The 20673-nt window shown below is 45.7% G+C and overlaps 2 protein-coding genes across 3 annotated transcripts in view; one reads left to right on the top strand and one right to left on the bottom strand.

The window, feature by feature from the left end:
- Positions 1-12368, top strand: part of spas (spastin) — a 99417-nt gene extending 87049 nt beyond the window's left edge. The window contains exons 14-16 of one of the 2 annotated variants that reach the window (XM_065439012.1): positions 625-695; positions 1646-1686; positions 8554-12368. In XM_065439012.1, the coding sequence (XP_065295084.1) occupies positions 625-695; positions 1646-1686; positions 8554-8676 (235 nt within the window). In that variant the 3' untranslated portion in view covers positions 8677-12368. Of the gene's footprint in view, positions 1-624; positions 696-1645; positions 1687-3534; positions 3649-8553 lie in introns of those variants that run through there. The other variant, XM_065439014.1, reaches the window with a different exon arrangement.
- Positions 12369-15212: 2844 nt separating this feature from the next.
- On the bottom strand, positions 15213-16686 carry LOC135907365 (neprilysin-1-like). Its single transcript, XM_065439051.1, has one exon. The coding sequence runs from the start codon at positions 16684-16686 to the stop codon at positions 15601-15603; it is 1086 nt and encodes a 361-aa protein (XP_065295123.1). The 3' UTR covers positions 15213-15600.
- Positions 16687-20673: the final 3987 nt, after the last annotated feature.

Genomic DNA, 20673 nt, shown 5'->3' with positions numbered 1-20673 from the left:
AGTGGCTATGCCATTGTGCTGCTAAACTTGAAGTCACTGCTTCAATCCTGGCCACAATGGTCGCACTTCACTTGGAGTGAAATGTAAAAAAATGCTTGTGTGCGGAGATTTAGGTGCATTTTCAAAAAGCCCAATGTGGTCATAATTGAGTCACTACAACATGCCTAAGTCAGATCCTGGTTTTGCCATGTAAAATTTCCGAAATTTTTTTTTTTGGGGGGGGGGGAGGGCAGCTGACTCCATAATCGTTGACTGTGGGTTATCATTGAGAGGATGTGTTAGAACCAGAGGATTAATAGAGAGCTCAGAAAAGAGCAACAGGATGGCCAGTTCAGCATTGCGACATGCTGGTGAAGAGTTCAAGGAATTCAGAATGAATGTGCATATGATAATTCAATTGCTGGTATGCACTAATGCCCAAGCGAGATAATTTGTGAGGCAGATATAACACGCTAGATTCGACAGAACCGGAAAGCTGGCAAATGACATGCAGTGTGGGCCCGAACCAGAAATGGGACATGATGAGAGAAAAAACTGTCTGCGCTGGTGGAAACGTTACTTTCCAACTCTGAAACTGCTTTCTTTGAGTGTAATGAGAATGCCTGTTACTTTTGCTTCATGCAGGGTGACCAGTGGCTACTCTGGAAGTGACCTGACTGCACTAGCCAAAGATGCTGCGTTAGGTCCAATCAGAGGTATGTTGCTCCTTTTACTAGCTTGTTTCTAAATGTAGGTCTTTAAGTGTTTTCTGGGCCTCGGCACAGTATTTGCACACACAGTATTGTCATGCAAAGCCATTCTCATGTACAGAAGAAAATGGTACAGTATAATCCTGTTCCTACGGTTTTCAAGAGAGTGTGCAAAAATAAAATGTAACAGACAGAAAACCATAACCGTGAGGAAAGCTCTAAATCACCACAGCAACATCGGGAACAGCTGTACGCCTGTGTATAATTATGGGACACATACTGTGTTCTGTGACCAAAGCCACTTTCCACTTTTAATATGCTTCACTCTATAACACTGCTGTAATATGGCAAAGCTGACATTAGAGAGGTGGCAGTAACTATGATCATCTTGTGACATGGTTAACATTACCTACAATCGTACACTTCCGGCCTTGTGTAATTTTAAATCTACCACGGCACCACAAAACTTACGTGACCTCGTGTATTCAAATGCATACGAAAATGCAGCATAAGCTGTGGGAACATTACGGAATGGTGATGTATCAAATGGTAACATAATACATAGGAGACAAGGGGGTTTAGGTTACGACAGTGATAACTCAACATAGCAGCCAGAAAAATGCACCAGCGAAGAATGTATGAACAGCGTTTCACTGCATTCAAGTTCACAACAGCACATGTTGAGCACTGTGTTCAAGCACTGGAATTGTTTGGTTGATCATATCTTCATAATGCACAATGTTGTTATTCGCAGGGGGGAGACACATTGCATCGTTACATGAAATTCATCGCTAAAACATGTGGGCTTTTGTGCTTGTGTTTGAATATCTTTTTCCATAATTTATATTTCCACCATAATGTGTTGCACATGTAGTGATAGCATGCATGTTGGCAGAACTTCAATATGAGATTGTAGGGTTGCACACCTATCCTAACTAGACGTTTTTTTTTTGCAGAGCTCAATCCTGAGCAAGTCAGATGTGTCGACCCCAAAAAGGTGAGACACACTTTTGTGTGTGGTGAGGCATTTATGCCACTTCCGTTCGCTGTATGCTGTACGGACATAAGCTTAAGTGTAGTCGAACAACTAGCCAATGAAGGGGAGACCCGAGTCCTTGGAACCGCGCTCCTAACAAGTTTCTGCACCTATCCGAAATTTGGCTACGAAATACTGCATATTTCTTCCATTATCGTGACCTAAAGATGCGAGTCTGCAAGCGTTGCCCTTGAATTTGGGGCAAATCACGCCTGACTTTCGTCGTGCATAACTCGGTAGCCACATGCTCTGCCAACACCATTTTGGTACCATTCGAAAGCTCACGTTTCCGCGTTTTTTTATTAGTTGGCTGGCAACATTGCCAGTGCTGCGGTCACAAGAAAAACAGCAAAAGAAATTCTCCACACATGCTACTGTAGGCCAGTTTGAGCACGTAACCAAGATGGTGAGTGATGATTGGCTTCAACAACCACGAGCGCTCAAACTACGAAAACAGCTGCCATTTTGTCTTAGTCCCAGGACTGCAATGCTGGAGGTCCGACAAAGTTTCATTCCGGGAATCGTTACGGGTAATGATTCCCGAAATGCAACTTTCGGAAGTTTCTTGCATCTTGCACGTTTCACATGCAAGGTGCAAGAAACTTCCAAAAGTAATTTCGTTGTCGCAGTCAGCACAGGATACTCGGCAGCTTGCCGCTTAAGTCGTACTGCCGCCAAATACAGACTCCTCAACTGCTCTTCTGGATCACACATCTCCACACGCTGGTTCCACTTCTGTAAGCATTGACACAGCTGTTGTAGCTAAAGAGGAAATGGATAAGGGCACATGAGCAAGATTGTGTCTACACTGGCCATGGAGTGAAAGATACGGTGTTTTGTTGGATATCCGACCACCGATAATTCAACAGCCTAGGTGGTGGAGCCGGTGCTCCGTACGTTGTCGTCGAACTTGCAGCACGGAATAATCTACTCGGCGTTCTCTTGTGCAAATACTTGCAGTGGCTCTCCATAGCTAGTGCGGGGCGATCAGGGTTACGGTGTCGCTACAAAAGTGACTGTGGTTTGCAAGATTTGTGGTGAAGTTAAGTCTGGATGGAGCTCACGGAGAATTGAGCCCGTAAACTTGCAATTCTCTTTTAGTGAACATACTCGCAATGCATGCTGTGTTATTGACTGGCAATAGCTAAACAACCATGAATGATACTTGATGCCTACTACCTGGTGATACCTGGTGCTTGTGCCGTTTTTTCTGAACTTTCAATATATCAGTTGTGAAATGTTTTCTTAAAACCACAACTTTGGTGATGATGCCATATTGAAGGTGCATTATCCCTGCTTCTACTTGTGCTATTCTTTTTCCAGAATGGCAAAGTTGTGTGAAGTGGAAATTTTCGAAATAATGTCGTTGCATGTATTAGAAAAATTTAAAGAACTGCTTCTTCTTTTAATAGTTAGGTGGATATCTGTCTCTGAATTTTGCAATGTTCTCATTTATTATAAAATTGGGTTACAACACAATTCTTGCTAATTTGCACTCAGTTAGGCCTGCATCATTTGCTTGTCAATCTTTAATATTCCATCTATAGTTTGGTGAATAGCTCACCTCCAAGAAAATTATGCAAGAAAGCTGAATTTCTTCAATTTCTACAAACTTATTTACTCTGCAAGAAAACTGAATGTATGTTTAAAATTAGCACATCGAAATGAATAAACTCGGCAGGTTTCATAAAAATTGAGAATTGGAAAAAAAGTTTTGAAGAGCAGGGTTCCCCCTGAAATTTCCAAGAGTCACTTATTGAGGCATTTGACATTTTGTTCTCAGTCTCTTTGCTCTGTTCTGTTTGGCAGACTTGCGAGTTGGGCTCTGAGTTAAGCAAGAAGCGATTGCGGAGGTGCGAGGTTTGCTGCACAGAAAAGGCAGGTGGAATTCAATGTGGGACTTGCTAACCTGCCAGAAGTTCTCACACATGCATCAATATTAATGCTTGCTCAGGGAAAGAGCTTGACATGTAATATACTACAGTATGACTGCTTCTATTGTAAAAAAAAATGGCGTTGTAATGACGTTTGCATCCTGCTGCTATTGACCAAAGTGCTTGTGAAGGCCCTGTTCTTGTTGGCCGTGTAAGTGGCGCCATGTGCTACAAGTACCATGCACTACACACTACGCCTCATGCCTTTACATTGCATACACTGCTGGGCATGTCTCGCATTGGCCACGTGCCTTCAAGCTGTGCATTGCTATTTGTGATCATGTCGATAGCGACCATGGATTTGTCAGCGGTGGTTACGGCGGGCAGTATTTCCATTTCAACAGTGCTAGGCATGTGCATTGTCACGACTGCAGAAGCCATTGAAGATGACGTGCGTGTCTGTGGAGCACGCATGCTGGCATCAAACATTCCGGCTACGTTGCAATGAATGGATGATGTCTCGCTGACCAGCTCGTTGGTGCAAGAATAATCTGGTTGCACACATGATAAGGAAAATTATGTCTTTTCTGATAAAGACGTTGGTCTCGTGCAAATACCACTGTGAAGAAAGTCACGAGGCCTTTAACACTGCAAGTGCAAATCTCCAGTGGGACGATGTGAATTGCAGCTCCCATGCTGATTTTGTGTGAAATAGAAGCAATGGTGGCAGATTTACTCAATAAATGGAGTGTTGACATAGTAAGCATTTCTTTGTTTTCTTGATATACATCAACATTCAGTTAATGTGGAGATTTCGTCGTGCTCCTTTGGATCTCAATTAACCCTTTAAGGACGAGACATAAATACCCACAAGAATGTTTATTTTCTATCAAAATGTGCAAAACTCTTAGAGAACAAGCATAGTCAACCAAAGAAAAAATATTTTGCGGTATTTTTTTAGCAATGTGGAACACCAAGCAGAAAACTGAAAGTGGGCTTCACCTCAAGCGACCTATGGCTTCGTTTGTAATAGCACTTCACAAAGGATAACTTGACACCTTTCAATGATATGCTGCACATTGATTACGAGAGACATCTCTTTGTAGAGCTTGTGGCAGCTCTCATCATATGTGAACCATGGGTTTAGTCAACCACAAAAGTTTACGGACCATGTCATCTCATGGCATCAGCTTGTAACAGGGAAGCCGAATTTCACAATGTTGTTCACGTACACTGATAGAGGCTGTAAATGTGAATACCTGGTTGCATTGTGAGGCTGCACAGATATTGATTTTTCTCAGATGTCGTGTTTTGTGGTTGACTATGTTTCATATGCTTTACATCCTATGTGTGACAGTACTGCAGCTGGACACCTTGCATCGGTGAAAAGAAAGCAAGTCGTGTGGCAAACTTGTCTTGCATCGTGTGTTCCTGCACTAAACCAACAAATGACATTTGCTGCCTGTCATTTGGTGTTTGCCAAATACATTTAGCCAGAAACCCATACTCTACCGACAAAAAAGAATTTTTTTTGTCTGGTATGCTGCCTGTAGGCAACACTCGGCCATAAATGGTAATTGAGGGTTAACTTGTGCATACTTCCACAACTTGGGATGCAGCACACCTTAGGAAGTGTACTGAGTACTTTGGACAACATGAGGCATGCCGTATAATTGCCCACCATGTGCTGCAGCACCACATGATGCAGTGAATTGGTTGGCTGCATTCATTGTATCGAGATAGCACTTCACAAAAGATAACTTGACACCTTTCAATGATATGCTGCACATTGATTACAAGAGACCTCTCTTTGTAGTGCTTGTGGCAGATATCACATGTGCCATTAACCGCTTGCATGGCAAGGTAGGAACTATGCTGCGAATAATATTTTCATTGCTTTGTTTCTGATTTGTTTGAATGTCAAGCTGTGTTTGAACACACTTCACTGTAGAGTGAGGGAAATGTAAAGTGTTGACTTGGCCCATGGGGAAACTTAGAAAGTGTTGTTTTGTTTATTTGGCAACAGACTAAGATGTGTCACGGGGAAATGCAAGAAAATAGTTCACCACAAGTCTTGTATTTCAATTATGTGCTCCAATCATTCTGTGTACTCTGTAAAATTCAAGGTGCCTAAATGTAAATTGTATATCCATGTACTAAGTGTAGTGACAGTTCCTAATAATTTAAGAAACTTCTTTTATATTGACATTTCTTTAGTGATTGATAAAGGAGCTCTGAACTGAGGCATACATCAGTCCAGACTGATAGGTAATTGCTTCCAAAATTAGAGTGTATCAAATTTATTGGTGAAGTATTGTGTAATCGAAATATGGAGGCCAAACTTTTCTTTTTTGAATAGCATGCTGTAAGCACAGAAGTAGTGCTGTCACTTTGGTGTTGCCGATTTCATACCGTATCTATTTTGTCAAAATTTGAGGTATTTTTGTATACCTGAAGCGGTCCTGCTCAAGCAAAGCACTGAAAACAGGCCAAGTTAAGTCATTGCATACTTTCAAGTGCCATGTAACCATTTCTTGTAGCTCGAGAATGAATTGCCGCTGTGCTGACACTGACAAAGTGTGGCATGTCATGGGAACTGGTGCAGTAATCTTAGCAGCATTGTTGCTGGTCATTTGTGTCTCTCAAAGTGCCGCTGATGGCGAAGGTACTGTTCCTAGTTTTGATCACGCCATCAATAGCACCAACTACTGGGTCACAAACTGGTAACATTTCCTTGAAATGACCTTGTCAACTTTTGAGACCAGTTTGTCCCCTCATGATGTTGTACTATGGCTAGTTACCGGTAAGGCCCTATTGAACTATTGCGCTTGATGTGAGCCACAGTATGCGAGGGGGTGGTGCGGCAAGGCATGCTCAGGTTGGAAGGTAGCATCAATAGGTGCTGTGTTGCCTGCATAGGTGGAAAGGGTTCTGCTGTTGCAGTTTCAAACATCGCTCCTCCATGCCTGCTTTTGCACTCTCCCCCAATTTGTGTGCAAAGTATTGGTCTCCCAAAAGTGATGAGGACAGACAGTGGCTACCCTTAGTATGAACTATGCATCATTTATTGTCTGTGCACTTCAACCAGTGAAATATTGTAGATAAGGGACAGTGAGCTTGTAGTAAGTTCATACTGTGTATATGGCGATTTCACACAGAAAGAGAAAGGGCAAATGCAGGAGCTGAGGGTTAACCTAGAAACCTGTGTGACGATGCATTAGGGGGTGATAAATTGAGCGAAGAATTTAGAGGTGACAACATCTTTCATTTGCATATGTGGGAATGATACCCCACTCACAGAAATGGTGGTAGGCACTAGTCTGTTCAGACTATTTTCCAGAGAAAAAGATTTAATCCTCAAGCCTAGGATGCAGAACAAAAGCAGGCATGAAAGGGTGATGTTTGAATCAAGAAAAGCAAAACCTGCCTCTTTTGAGTCGGGAACATGGTGCTAGGCAGTGCTTATAGAGCCTGGGATAGTGCTTGTTCACGCACTTGCACGCTGTAGCTCATACTGAGCATAATAGTGTGTTGGATGTGCCAGGTGACTTATAAAAACGGAAACAAGCTCGTTAAACATCTTTTATGGCAGACGGTGCAGTTCTGTTAAATCTGCTGAATTTCTTGAAGAGGCAAACATTACTAACACGATGAATTGTACTGCAAGGCTAGCAAACAAGCAAGCACACGGGTAGGTTGAGGTTTGAAGTAATTAACTGCAGAGGTTGACTGATCACCTGTTCAAATGCTGGCTTCAGCGACACCCCTTGTTGAACCTCTGTTAATGACTTCAAGCCTCAACTTACCCGTATACTTGCACCTGGCACTGGTGTTGCTGAAGCATGCTGTTGCATTTGAACAGGTGACCAGGTGACAGTCAGGACTAGCACTTAGTCCTCTCCTCTTAATTGTGCCAATTAGTTTTCTTATGATGAAATCTCGTCAACAAGCTCAAGAGAGAGAGTGAGAGAAACAACTTTATTTGCCACTGCGGGGTAGGAAGTTATGGCAGGTAGGCATAGTGTGGCTCTCAGGTGGGGTCCACGAGACGAGTGCGAGTTGCGTTTTCTTGTCTGCTCTTGTTAGCAGCTTGTTCCAACCCTCCTCTAGGGAGCTGGCAGTAATGATTGTGGGGGAGGGTTACCCTTGCATCCCCAGAGAATGTGTGCCCGAGTGGCGAACTCTCCATGGTCGCACTTAGTACAGATGGGGTCGTAATCCCCGCCATTGTTGCCATCGTTGATCACTTTGGCTAACAAGGTTTGGCTAATGAACTGTAAACATTCTCAAAAATTATGCTGCACATGATTCCTGCTAAATTGGCGGGAGTCCATTACCAGTCCATTTCAGTTCTGTAGTTGAGACATGTGTCCTCTAGTGAACTGCAAAGTCCATTGGTTCATTGGTATAACTGCTGGCTAGGTAACGTGATGCTGCAATATGTGATGCAAGCAGTGTTTGTGTCGGCTAACGCAGCTTTTGTGACAGAATTGTGCATATGTGCAGAAATATTTTGAGCTTGTTTCAATTCTTTAAAAATTGCCTGGTTTGATTGACTTTCACAGTGTGGACATAAATGCCATTTGAAAGCCAGCTGCACTATACTGTTATTTCGCGGTTGCATAGAACTTGGATGAGTTAGCAATACTTACTAGTAAAAGTGTGCTGCAGATAGCATTTTGTTTAAGCAAAAAACAAGTGCTGCAAACACAGACTACTTGTAACTGACCTTTACTGAATCATTAACTACATATGTATAGTTAATAAGTAACTATATTTAATGATACTTAGTTAAATATAGTTAACCATAGTTAATCATTAAAGACACACACACACCAAGGAAAACTGATATCAAGAAGGCATAATGGATAATCTTGTCATATGGTTCGGTCCTCGGGTCATATTGTATTCTATCTAACCTATCGCACATGTTCTGTGCTCTCATCAATGCCAGATGCGGAACATCACCCTCGAGGATTTCATGACATCGCTCAAGAAGGTTCGCTGCAGCGTCTCCTCGCAGAGTCTGGAGTTCTATGAGCGATGGAACCAAGAGTTTGGAGACATCACTGTCTGACGACGTCGCTGCGCCTTTTTGAGGCCACGGTCATCGCTGCCATCATGTTTATGTTTACTTGATTGCACTGACGCAAAGGGCTCTGTACATAGCACCACAACGTCGCGGGCCTGCTCGTGCATGTTAGGCTTACTTTCTTTCTGAACTTGTTGCACCATTTCTGCAGCACGACCTCTGTGAATGAAATTGTGCCCTAAAAGAGATTGTTGGGTGGAAGTTCAGTTTTATCGTTCTTCTGGTGCAACAATTGGTATTGGCATGTAGGACAGTTTGCATGCCTGTGAGGGCATTAAGAAATGTGCTTGTGGTGAGAACATACTTATGCTGTTTCTTCAAAATTACCACTACAGCTTTTGCGAAAGCATGAAGTCTCGCTGGCATGCTCAGTTCCAAGTGTAGGTTTTGCGTCCGTGATGTCGGAGCTAAATTAACTTTCGTGCCCTCATGACTTGTTTGAAGGTCCTCTCATTGAGTTGTCACTTCTAATTCATTACTTGGAGGTTTTGCTACAGAGGTGCATTGTCACCGTACATAATATCAATGGGCCATAGGAACTTTGCATGTGCGGACAATCTTTCAGTGGACAGACAGTGTTTACAGTGTCGCATGATGTTCATACGGCTTTTCTGTGAAAGCGCTTTCTCTGTTTCAAGAGAAATCAGCTGTAATACATGTGCAAGAGATCAGTGTAAAATCGTGTTTTACTGCTTTTAATTTGTGTACATGCAGTGACTGTCCAGTTCGTAAAGCTTGTTTTGTGTGCTTGAACTAGGAAGACGTTTTAGCATAGATCTCGTTAGATTTCTTGACTTACCGCCGTATTCAGAAATGCATCTTAGCTTCAAGCTCATGCTTGACTTGATATACATAATGCCTGGTGCGAACGCACCGAGAGGCTCATTGCGTTTTCTTTGGTGTGTTCATGACAGGCATCATTTAAATCAAGTCAAGCAAGGGCTTCAAGTGAAGATACATTTCTGTATACAGGGGTTAGCTTGTGGAGTTGCTTTAATGAAGAGAACACATGAATTGGTGTACAGCTGGCTCGCTGTTAAGATATGATTGAGGTGCGAGATGAGTGTGATATAGTTAATGCATCCTTTGTAGTTCTTCATAATATTATCAAGCATATCCAAGGCTTGTAACATTAAAAAGCACCTCTAACTTCTCGGAGCATGTTTCTGTATTCTCACAGTGATGCACAGGAGCACTCTTGTAGACGTCTTCGAAAGTGGGAAAGAAAGAACTCTGGTCTGAGGCTGTTCCCCAGCATTACTGATTAATATAAGATTAATTTAGAGTTAAGAGATTCAGAGTTTAGAAGGTATGTGAATTTTGTCAGGCTAAGTTCTCTTATCACAAATGCAAACACACTATCTAATTTTGACTGATATGGATATTATGAGCAAAAAAAAAATGAAAATTAGGCATTAGCATTTGCCAACTATTTCTGCTGCTCTTTCATAATATGCAAATGTTAGCCCACATAGATTGTGGAGTTCTTGCGTGAGGTTTGGTGAGGCAGATTAGTTTCAGCCATGTAGTAGTTTACATTGCAATTTCTTAGGTGGCGTTTCTCTTATACACGCTTCAAAAAATTTTGTACCTTTTCGGGCTTATCTTGTCCCTAAAGAATAATTCCAATATATCTTGCATGCCCTTTATTTCTTCAATGCTACACGCCCAGTAATTCCAGGCCACAAAGGGCATGTATATAACCAGCGTGATATTTCGAATTTGACTTCTTACGCAACCGCCTTTAATGTGCATGTGCCTGTTCATATTGCTTGGTGCGCACATGCATGACAATAGGATATTTATGTACGATTTCTATCCTTCCATTAAACACTTGTGACATGGCATTCTTGACAGTGTGGAATGGCAGCAGGAAAATTATGAGCACATGGTTTTCAAGAAATGGAAGCAAGACAGATGACTATTATTGTTTGGGGACAAGATACAACCCGAAAAGGGGTAAACTTCCTTGTAGTGAATATGCATAAAAGCTGCTGGTTGATTTCTGGACAAGCTTTTTGAATGAACCTCTCGTAGCCTCTTCAGTGCCGAAAGCAAATAGTGCGCTCTGGCAACAGTGGTAATAACCGTTGATTCAGGATGTATATCTAGCATGCTTGCAAGGTGAATGTTTCTTAGTGCCAAGGAAATGTATCTGCATGCATTCACTGGGACTTAACTGCATGCGCCCTTACGCAATACTAATTTGATAACTATTCTGCAGAAGTCTTCGTGCCCACGGGTGATGCTTGCTTTTCTGCTTGCTGTAGCAGAACATGAAAGCTCTTTCTTCGTGACCTCAATGCAGTATCGTTCAGCCACTTGCTATTGCGAACATAACCTCGCAGGAGATTTGCCTCAGTCACTCAAGAGTGGCAGCATCAACAATTGTGCTTAATCACTATAAGAGTGAAGTGAAAAGCTGTGATTTCTTGTTACCAATGTGAAAGTCTGTGCTGTCCTTTAGGGTCTTTGTGTTTCTTGTTGCACTGGTGCTATGTTCTTCCTCCTAGAAACACTTCAGATATTTTGCATTGAGGAGTATTTTTCATGTGGCTGCGGGAGACTGCAACAGAAGCCAGTGTCAAATGATAGTAACCTTTGAACTTGTCTGGCAATATTGACAACTCTCCTGGAGGTACGGCGCTGCCTAGTTTATGCTAGTACTCTCACTCGAGAGATGTTTCAGCAGCTTTACTAGATCATGAGCCTCATTATAGGGCATGCAAAAACTCGTAGTCTTCACCTCACCACAGTTACTGTTCTTTTCCAAAAGTGGTGTTTCTCTTTGGAAATTCTCATTGTATGTGCTGTAGCGTGCAAGACAGTACGTAAATCTAGAGAAAAATGCTATGTTCTTTCTTCAAATGAGTGACCGCGAAAGTTATGTCCCGCTACTGTTCATGCTTATCGGTGGTTGCATTATGCAGCTGTACACTGCACTGGTATATGACACAGAACATTCCGTATGATCTAGAGCTGAATTTTGCATAGTCACTTGTGCTGAGCTTCAAAATCCAAAACTGCTTTAACAGGGAAAAAAAGATTAGCTGGTGTACTAAGCATGAGCCAAGCGGGTTTCTGGAATGAGTCTGCTTGAGCAGCAGTCGTCACTTGAATGCTAGTTAGTTAACCCTTGTGATATTGAATCGTGCTGTACATAGCTTACGCCACATCGCTCGCCACTTTCGCGCTGTACATAGCCCTCGCACAAAAACACATTCGACTCTTTTCGGGCACTTCGCTTTCTACGCTCGTGCCGTTCGAATTTGCTTAGCTGCAAACGAAGCGTGCACTTGAAGCGAATGCGTGTTCCAGGCGTGGCGTCAGCTCTGCTCCTCATCGCACGATGCGAAGCGAGTGTGACGCATGCGCGGCCGAGATTGGGTATAGTTGAAGCGAGAGCCACAGGAGGGCATTTGTGTTGAGAAACCTATGCACGTGACATTGTCACAGTCATTGCAGTGCTTGTATTTCTTGCCTTTCTTGTGTGTGTATATAGTTTGCCATTTCCTCGGGAATGTTGTTGTTCTGCTGGACCAGAATTGTTCATGCTGCTTTATACAAACCTGCTTTGTAAGAAAAAAAATCTTCCCCCATTCTTTTTCTTTTTCCTGTTAATAGTTTACAGCTAGGTCGCGAAAGGAATGTTTTTAAAATAAATGGCTTTTACTGTACTGCGTGTTCTTCATTTGGGGGGTGTAGTAATTGAAGTGACTTGAAACTCGCTGACATCACGTACGCGCTGCTCTGAAGACACCAAGTGCAAATTGAGACTGTATTCAACAAACACTCCACTACTTAGGTGCAGAAGGGAAGCACTGGTTTTGTGTTCCGAAAAGGCCGAAGTTTCGCCCGAAAGGCAAATTGCCAAATGCGATATCAAATTAGTAGATAGCTATACAAAGTAAGGATAGTAGTATTAGTGGCCATACAAACTTGTAAACATTCGCTTGCTAAATTAACGGTGATAGTGTGTAAGTGTGACTGAACTACGACGTAGAAAGAAACAGAGCGCTGTCTCTGTGTGCGTGTCTTTCTACGTCCTCGTTCAGTTGCGCTTGCACATTATTTCATGGGCTCATACAGAATAACCCGTCAACGTGAATTAACCAGCACGGTGTCACGCGCGCACAGGTAAACATGAACACATCTAGCTGTCAAAGTACAGGGGTGTGGAATCGCGGCAGCAGCTGCGAGCGAATTGACTTTGGTGCATCTGTCGCTTCAACGAAAAGTCGAAACACTGCGCATATGGAGCTACCGGCGCTACGTGCACTTTGCAAACATCGCAGACCGCTTTCAAGATGGCCGCGCGATTTGGCCACTTCTCAGTTTGCAAGATACGGCGCGCGCGCAGCCTCGCCGTAACCTGCTAGCAGCCGCTAGAGTTACTGTATATGCTACCCAAGGTAGCTTTGGTAGCATATACAGTAACTCTAGTAGCCGCTGTAGAAGAACGCCCCCTCGCCACTGTACCTTCGTCCCCACCCGCGACGCGAGAGGGCGCGCTTCCGGCCCGCCTTCTAACTTGTGACTTCTGACTTCTAACTGCCTTGCTCGCGCACGCGAGATTGAGCGGATTGAGCCGCGTTTTCTGGCCCACCCTCGCACGCTTTCACTCGTACATATAGCTGCGGCGCGCGGCAACGATTTTGTCGCCCGTGGACTTTGTATACGGAACCTGAGTCCGACGGAAGAAAGGAGCCTGGATTGTCCTTATAATTGCTATCGCAATAAAGCGCCCATTTAGCATCTTTGTCGATAGAACTTAGACATCGGCCGTGGTTGCTTAGTTGCTGTGGGGTTGCGCTGCCGAGCACGAGATCGCAGGATCAAATCCTGGCCACGGCGGCCGCATTGCGATGCAGCAACGAGATGCTGCATCGGCGGTATGCAGCAACGCCCGTGTGCCATCTTTCGGATGCAGCTTAAGAGCCCCACGTGGTCGGCATTAATCCGCAGTCCCCCGCTGCGGTGCGCCTCAGAATCAAGTCGTGGTTTTGGCACGTAAAACCCGAGAATTCTGTTCTCGCTTCTAAATTTGGAGGGGTTGGGTTCAGACACCTGATGGGGCCAGAATTTTCAAACTATTGCCCTTACTGGCTACACCATAGGTCTAATGATAGTATAACGTAGTCGATAACACGCTGACTCTGAAGATAATGTTACCGGTCCTTGCGTGAATGGTAAACTTTAAGCAGCTGGACCAAAGCTTTAAGTACAATGGCCCGTTCGAAAGGTTACGGTCACGTGCGCAGTTTAGGAGATTGCGCTCGCGAGGACACTATCAGCGTTGCCTTTCGCATGGGCTGGTTACTGTTCAAGCTTTATTTTAAGGAAATATAAAGGATAAAGGAAATGGTAAATTGGGCTTTGGCTTCACTCTCATCTCCTAGAGCATTGCGGGGCCCTATTGAAGCCAAACGTATCAGCCCTACACGTGATCCCCACGTCAGAGCAGGCGTAACTCTCCCACTCCACAGGCAGAGTTACGGCAGGGTAGGCGAGCAAGGCAGCCTCTCGATTAAAGATTACTGGAAGCAAACGTTCCCGGCCCATGCGACGAATCGCGGGGGTCACATGTCGGAGCGATGCAGCGAGGGAAAAAGCGAAGAGACCGATTTCACGGAGAGCTGGCTTGGCAAGGCTGGTTGCGTGACGTGATGCTCACGCCTGGCTTTCGTGCCTTATGCCAAACGATGCGTAGCTGGTTAGAACACACTTGTCCTAGCGCTTCTGTCAGCTTCTCTGTCCTTCATGTCCACCCTCGTGGACGACCCAAAAAACATCCACATGTATACGAGGCCGGATGTTTTCGGCACCATACGTAATTGTTTTTACTGCCGCTCGTTTTTTTGACGAATTCTGGGCGAGACCGTGGCGTCGACAAAAAAAAAAATGGCCTTTAAGTACACTTCACCGCTCGTCCATGCATGGGCCATAAGTAACCGGGGAAGGAGGAAGTGAACAAATATGATGACAATCCAGAAGACAGTGAGAGCAGAAGAAACAGCTGCGTAACGTTAATACGGAAGGTTGTTTTGATAAATGCGAACATTTCTAACTCGAAAGCAAGAGATGGGCCACATAAAACACGTACATGAACGCGCCCCTCCATGCACCGTCAGTGATGGCAAACGGGCGTAACAAGATTCTATTTGCACTGTTACCACACTTTGTAAATAACAAAAGGCAAGGGAAGCCATTTTTAAGGTGAGCTAAGAACGCGACACTTTGTACAAGCATGGCGCTCTGTGTGTCCATTCTCTCTTGTGTACTCTTCTATTTCGGCTAGAAATCGCCCGGACATCTGTCAGTATAAAGCCTCGTTTCTTGCGATCCACCCCCGCCCCCTCCATGTATTTTAGAAAATATTAATCTCACTGCAAGCAGCATGGTGAATAGTTTTCAAGTTTGGGAGTTGAAATACTGTCCATGTAAAATGTCACCGGCATTATCTTTCTGGGCCACGTGCCTTTTCTAAATTTTCTGCGCTCCGCGGGAGCAGTTGCTTCGTGCTTTTAAATACCAGAGTGACAAATATTCGTTTGAACAACATCAGTTTAGATTTCAGTGCTTTCAAATCACTGAAACCAGTAGTGAGACAGTTTAGTTACTAGAACAAAAAAGTTCTTAACGTTGTGCCAAAAGCTCGCACGCGACACTTGCTTCCAATGAGAATATGCGAGTTCAGATAAGTTAAATAGCAGTAGCCGTACAGAGCAGAGAAGTAAAAACTTGCAGGAAAGTAAGAAAAAGAAGTGCAAGCAAACAAGAACGCGATGACTACCGAGCAAAGTGAACACATGTCTAATAGCGCGAGTGGTTCTGTCGGAAATCAAAGGGAAGTAATTACCGAATTAATCAGCATTGTCGAGTCCCTAGTGTGATCAGAACAAAGTCTAATCACGTTGGTTTCTCCCTAGCAGGCACGGGGAGTACTTCTGAAAATTGGCAACGGAAAAGAAAAATGTTGGCAACCATGCAGTACGGAGCTGCTGAATGAGGTTCCACCGTGTACGCTCCGTAGAAGATGCAGCGCGTCTGCGGGTTCAGCGCTGCTCCGGTGGGACACTTGAACGCCGCCGCGAATTTCTTCTCGTTGGCAACGGGTAAATTGCAACGCAGGGCGGATGCCGGGTAAATGTCCGACACATCCCACCAGTAGGGATTCTTGGCACAGAACTCGAAGCAGCCCGCGACGAAAAACAGCTGCTCCTGCGAGTAGCCGAGCATACCCGGCTGAGTCGGCAGCGAAGCGTACGCCAGGCGGGCCTTCTCGGTGCCGGCAGTGTCCGCGAACACCTCCGACAGCGCGTTGAAGCCGTGGACGTAGCTTTCGATGCAGTTGTCCACCTGAGAAATGACGCACCACAGCCTTTCGATGAATCGCTTAAAGGACGGCAGCGACCACCATGTGGCAAAGTCGCCGGTCCTGGTCTGAGTGCTGAATTGCGGGTCGAAGGCGTGGGACAGCTCGTGACCCAAGACCTTGCCGATGGATCCGTAGATCACCGCCGGGGCCACGCCTGAAGCCACAAACGGCGGGGCAATGGTGGCGGGAAGGACGTCCATGATGTGGTAGAGATGCAGGTAAAAAGCGTTCACCTCCACCGAGCTCAACGGCAGGTCTTCGCGGTGCACGGCCACCTTTGGGTCCTCGCGAATGAAGCTCTTGTACTTGTCCGACCGCCGATTCCTGGACCTCATGAACCAGCGGAAGAAGGGCTGCGACTGGTCCGCCCCCAGGTAATCGTAGAAGGCGTCCAGCGCCTGGCTAGTGTTCAGGTGCGCCGGAATGGCGACGATGGAAAGGAGGCTATCCACGTGGTCGATGGCGCCCGCGGCGGTGGACTTGTCCATCCACGACAGGGTGGGGAAGTTGCGCCGCGTGGCGTCGCTCACGGCGTTCCACGTGTCCGCGACGTCAAGCACAGCTTGTGAAAGTTCCGCGCTGTCGACGTAAAAGCGGGCAAGGGCGTAGCCGGCCATCTGCAAATTAGCGACATGATTACATCGAGCTGTGTATAACTCCACCGCAGTATTTCTTTGCAGCACTGTCGAAGCTGCAGGGCTCCTTGGCTGAATAACGCGCAAGATGTGTTCATCCGCACCGCGTCGTCTGCTCATGTCTGCTCAGGCCGATACATGTGTAATTGTTGATGGTTTGACACAATAAATGTTTTGGCGTTGTAACCGTAAGCTGCACTAGGGTGAATGTGGGGATGATGTAGTTAACAATTATGCCTTTGTAGCGTTCCGCGTCTGCAACGCATCACCACTGTTTAACGCTGTGGCGTCCTCTGCTAACCGGAAATAAAACCACTTTTACGGCTGAGCGCCACCTTTGTCGCCCTAGCAGCGTCAAAACAAATAGCCGATTTCAATGACACCGACAAAACATACCCACTGCTTGTGCTCAGCGTGAGATGAGCGATGACGGAATTTACCATTTATCTCTTGCTTTCCGGGCGGAGAGCCAGTAACGTGTGCCAATTCGGTTCGAAGCGGGTGGTCAGGGCTTTATGGGCGCTGTCATGTAGCCACGTAAGCACGTTTACGTTCATGGTTAGGGTGGGGTATTACGGTTTCTGGTAGTAACGGTCACAGTAATTCGCGGTATTGGCAACTCCTGAATTCGCTGCTTTCGTTGGCAACACTGTCCAAATAAACAACGACGGCCACGACATCCATGCTCACGGTGGCTCTTTCGTTTGGTGGGGCGCTCGCATTTTTGTTTGTCGCGTCGAATTGAGGTATTTCGTCAAATCCCAAAGGGTCCCTGCTGTCCATCACGTTATTTAGATCGGTCCCAAGGATCTCAGCGACGAACCCGTGGCAGTAGTTAGCCGTGCGTGCCAAGCGTTCGGCCTGCCCAGCGAGCCGCATCAGATTTTTTTTAAAGGCAAAGAGCCTTTCATGCGAACCGGAAAGAAAAAACTGTTTGTGCGTTGCGAACCGCTAAAAAAATTAGATTATGGGGTTTTACATGCAAAAACCACTTTCTGATTATGAGGCACGCCGTAGTGGAGGACTCCAGAAGTTTCGACCACCTGGGGTTCTTAAACGTGCACCTAAATCTAAGTACACGGGTGTTTTGGCATTTCGCCCCCATCGAAATGCGGACGCCATGGCCTCCGGTTCGAAAGGTGCAGTCACTTGTTCGCAGCTCTGCTCCACCGGCACAGTTATATAGGTTATTTGGCGACCTGCACAGGCAGCTCCGCACTGCAACTCGTCTTGTGGCATATCACATATAGCACCTCAGAAAAATTTGGAGGGCGCTTGAGCTTCGCCTTTAAGAGTGGAACGCGATAGCGTTCAAAGACCCCTTACTGCTTTTGATGCTTCCCGGCAACTGTAACTTACGTCACCGTAACGTTTACCGGTAAACGCTGGCTGCGAACGCTATGCACAAAGGCGAGCTTTCGGTAGAAATGCGGCACTTGTGTGGGTGAATCTCTTGTTATTGTTTCGCACTTTTATTACTTCAGTGCGAGAAGAGCTAACATAAAGAACAAGCGCTGTCGGTGTCCCCCCCTACGTTACATTTGTTTGTGGGCGGTGGTTGTCAGAAGTCCGAGGATTAACTTTGTAAAGAATGAAAGACAAGGTATGAGCAAGTTTGGGGGTGAAGAAATGGTTGGGTATGCGTGGTTCAAAATTTGGTTCGAAATTCTTTTCGCCGAGGCAACGTCCGATGCCGCACGCCCACGCGGGACACCGACGCCGGATTTTCTGCGACATGGACTCCTTAACGCTATCGCGCTTTTATATAGACGACCGCACGCCAAGTTTCATCCTAGACGCCAGCGCTCGTTTCTCCCCTGGCGGCGCGATTTCATCTCCAACGGGTGTAGGTTTCCGTCGCCGCTTCCCTTCACGGTCGCGCCCGCGTTCAGTTCGCGCTGCGCGCGAAACGTCTCTTGTTTGCGACGGTGCCACTTCGGATGACCGGAAATTATTATTGTGCTGTTAACTGTCACGACAGCAATGTAAACATGAAAAGGTTGATGCCACCAGTGAAATTCTGCCGATTCACAAGAAAATGGTACGAAAGAAGCAGACGACAGACATGGATTACTGCGGTGCGCCGAGCGAAGTAAACATCTGGCAAACGAAGCGAGCTCGTTTATTGATCACTCGTGAGTGTATGACGGTTTCTATATGTAACCCACGTGAAATTAACAATTACTCGGTACATAATCCTTTTATTCATATAAAAACTTTAAGTTCAACGAGCGCTTGTCCTGTCTTCTTTCTCGTGTTTCGTTTGTGTGTGCGCTGTCTAAGAATGGAAACCACGTCTGTTGTATGCGCTAGCAGTGGCCGAGGTTCACGCGTGCCGAGAAATTGAATATGTGCTTGATGCATTGAACATGACCGGAGTTCATTCCCGCTTCACCACCGCACCGATCGATCGGGTTACTGGACGATACACACCCGCGTCTTGGTCGCGCCGGCATTGCTGAAGCAGGAATGATTAATAATACTTTCAACTTCCGTCTCTTGAGTACTGTTAAAAAATGACCAAGCTGTCTACATTGCTGCCTCTATTCCATATTGTAGGGGACGTACTAGTTAAAGTTGTGTGCGCATGTCGTACTTGTGCTATGCAGCGATATATCTTGTTTATTTCCGCACAGTGTCGATAGAAGTCCGTTGTCGCCATCAGAGACAACACGGATTTGTAGCAAACATAATGTGAGAAACTGCAAAAATGACTTTAGCTCGTAGGTGCCGTATGTATGTGCCGCATCGTATGTGCTGACGATTTTTCCGGTGGCACATACGATGTCGTTTCCAATTACCTGCTCAGCCATAAAAATAATCGTCAAGCGTACCGATCTTCTTAAAGGCAAATATAGCGTGTGCAGTTTGTTTCACACTAAGGGGAAAACTCGGAACGTATTGCGTCGCGATGCGGCAAGCAATGGAGTCGTGCGGCGGCAGCAGCTCGAGCAGGCGCACACGCTTGAGGGGCAGTGTCGTGATCTGCGTCGTCTGCTACGGCGGCGCGCTCTGGCCGCATTTTCGGGAAGCGTGGTACTGTCAGGGGCAGTTCACCGATTTCATCGGTACTGCGGGAACTGAGCTGATATTCTTTACTAAACGTTGTGCGTCGCCACACTCTGATCCTTCATTGGCGATAATGGAGTTCCACAAACTTCTTTTGACAACATGGTTCATTTGTTCTTTCGAAAGGCCGGAGTACTGAGCGTGTGCACGTATATTTCTTCACTGTGTGTGCTACCGTAATGAGCAGCGACAAAACGCACCAAGATGTGCGCGCAACGTGCTCAGTCTTTGTTTGACTCGAAAGGAAAACAAAGCACTCAACAATGGGAGTCGAACACGGTGAAACAAACGGACACGATTAAATGAACGTTTTAGGTTCAGACAATGAGCTGGAAGTGATTTTTCTCGATAATCATTCGCTACACCAGACAGACCCTGCCCGCCGGTGGGGAATTGGACACGTTACGCTCGAAACTTCAGTTAGTATCTCGTCATGTCCCCAGCGGCAGCGATGACAGCGCTCATCCTGGAAGGCAGTGAAGTGTAGAATGACTTGATCAGGGATGTGTTCATTCGCTGCACGTCTCAGTCACTGAGGATGGTGGATCGAAGCCTATCCTCGGGCGACTGATAGAGGGGATGTTGCGCCAGAGATACTTTCAACGAGCCCCAGACATTTTAAATGATGTTGGCGCCCGGGGATTGAGGCGGCCGCTCCAAGAGAGTGACTGCGCGCTCTTCTAGCAGTTCTTGCACAGCACGAGCAGTGTGGATCGGCGTCCTATCGCGTTAGAATATATAGTCGCCTTCCAGAAACGGGCCGTCAAGAATGTATGGAATCAGTACGTCGTCTATGACTGCCATGCAGCGATGAACTTACATTCGAGGCGTATCAGTGGGCGTCGCGCAAAGCTTAGCAAAGAATACCGGCTCATTTCACGCAGTAACCATGTGATCAGC

The sequence above is a fragment of the Dermacentor albipictus genome, chromosome 10 (assembly GCF_038994185.2).
Source record: "Dermacentor albipictus isolate Rhodes 1998 colony chromosome 10, USDA_Dalb.pri_finalv2, whole genome shotgun sequence".
NCBI lineage: Eukaryota > Metazoa > Arthropoda > Arachnida > Ixodida > Ixodidae > Dermacentor > Dermacentor albipictus.
Note: the sequence above shows the minus strand (reverse complement) of the source record. Positions and strands in the feature narration are given on the sequence as shown.

Coding starts and splice junctions, on each gene's coding strand:
- LOC135907365 (XM_065439051.1), bottom strand. CDS start 16,686: ATGGCCGGCTACGCCCTTGCCCGCTTTTACGTCGACAGCGCGGAACTT.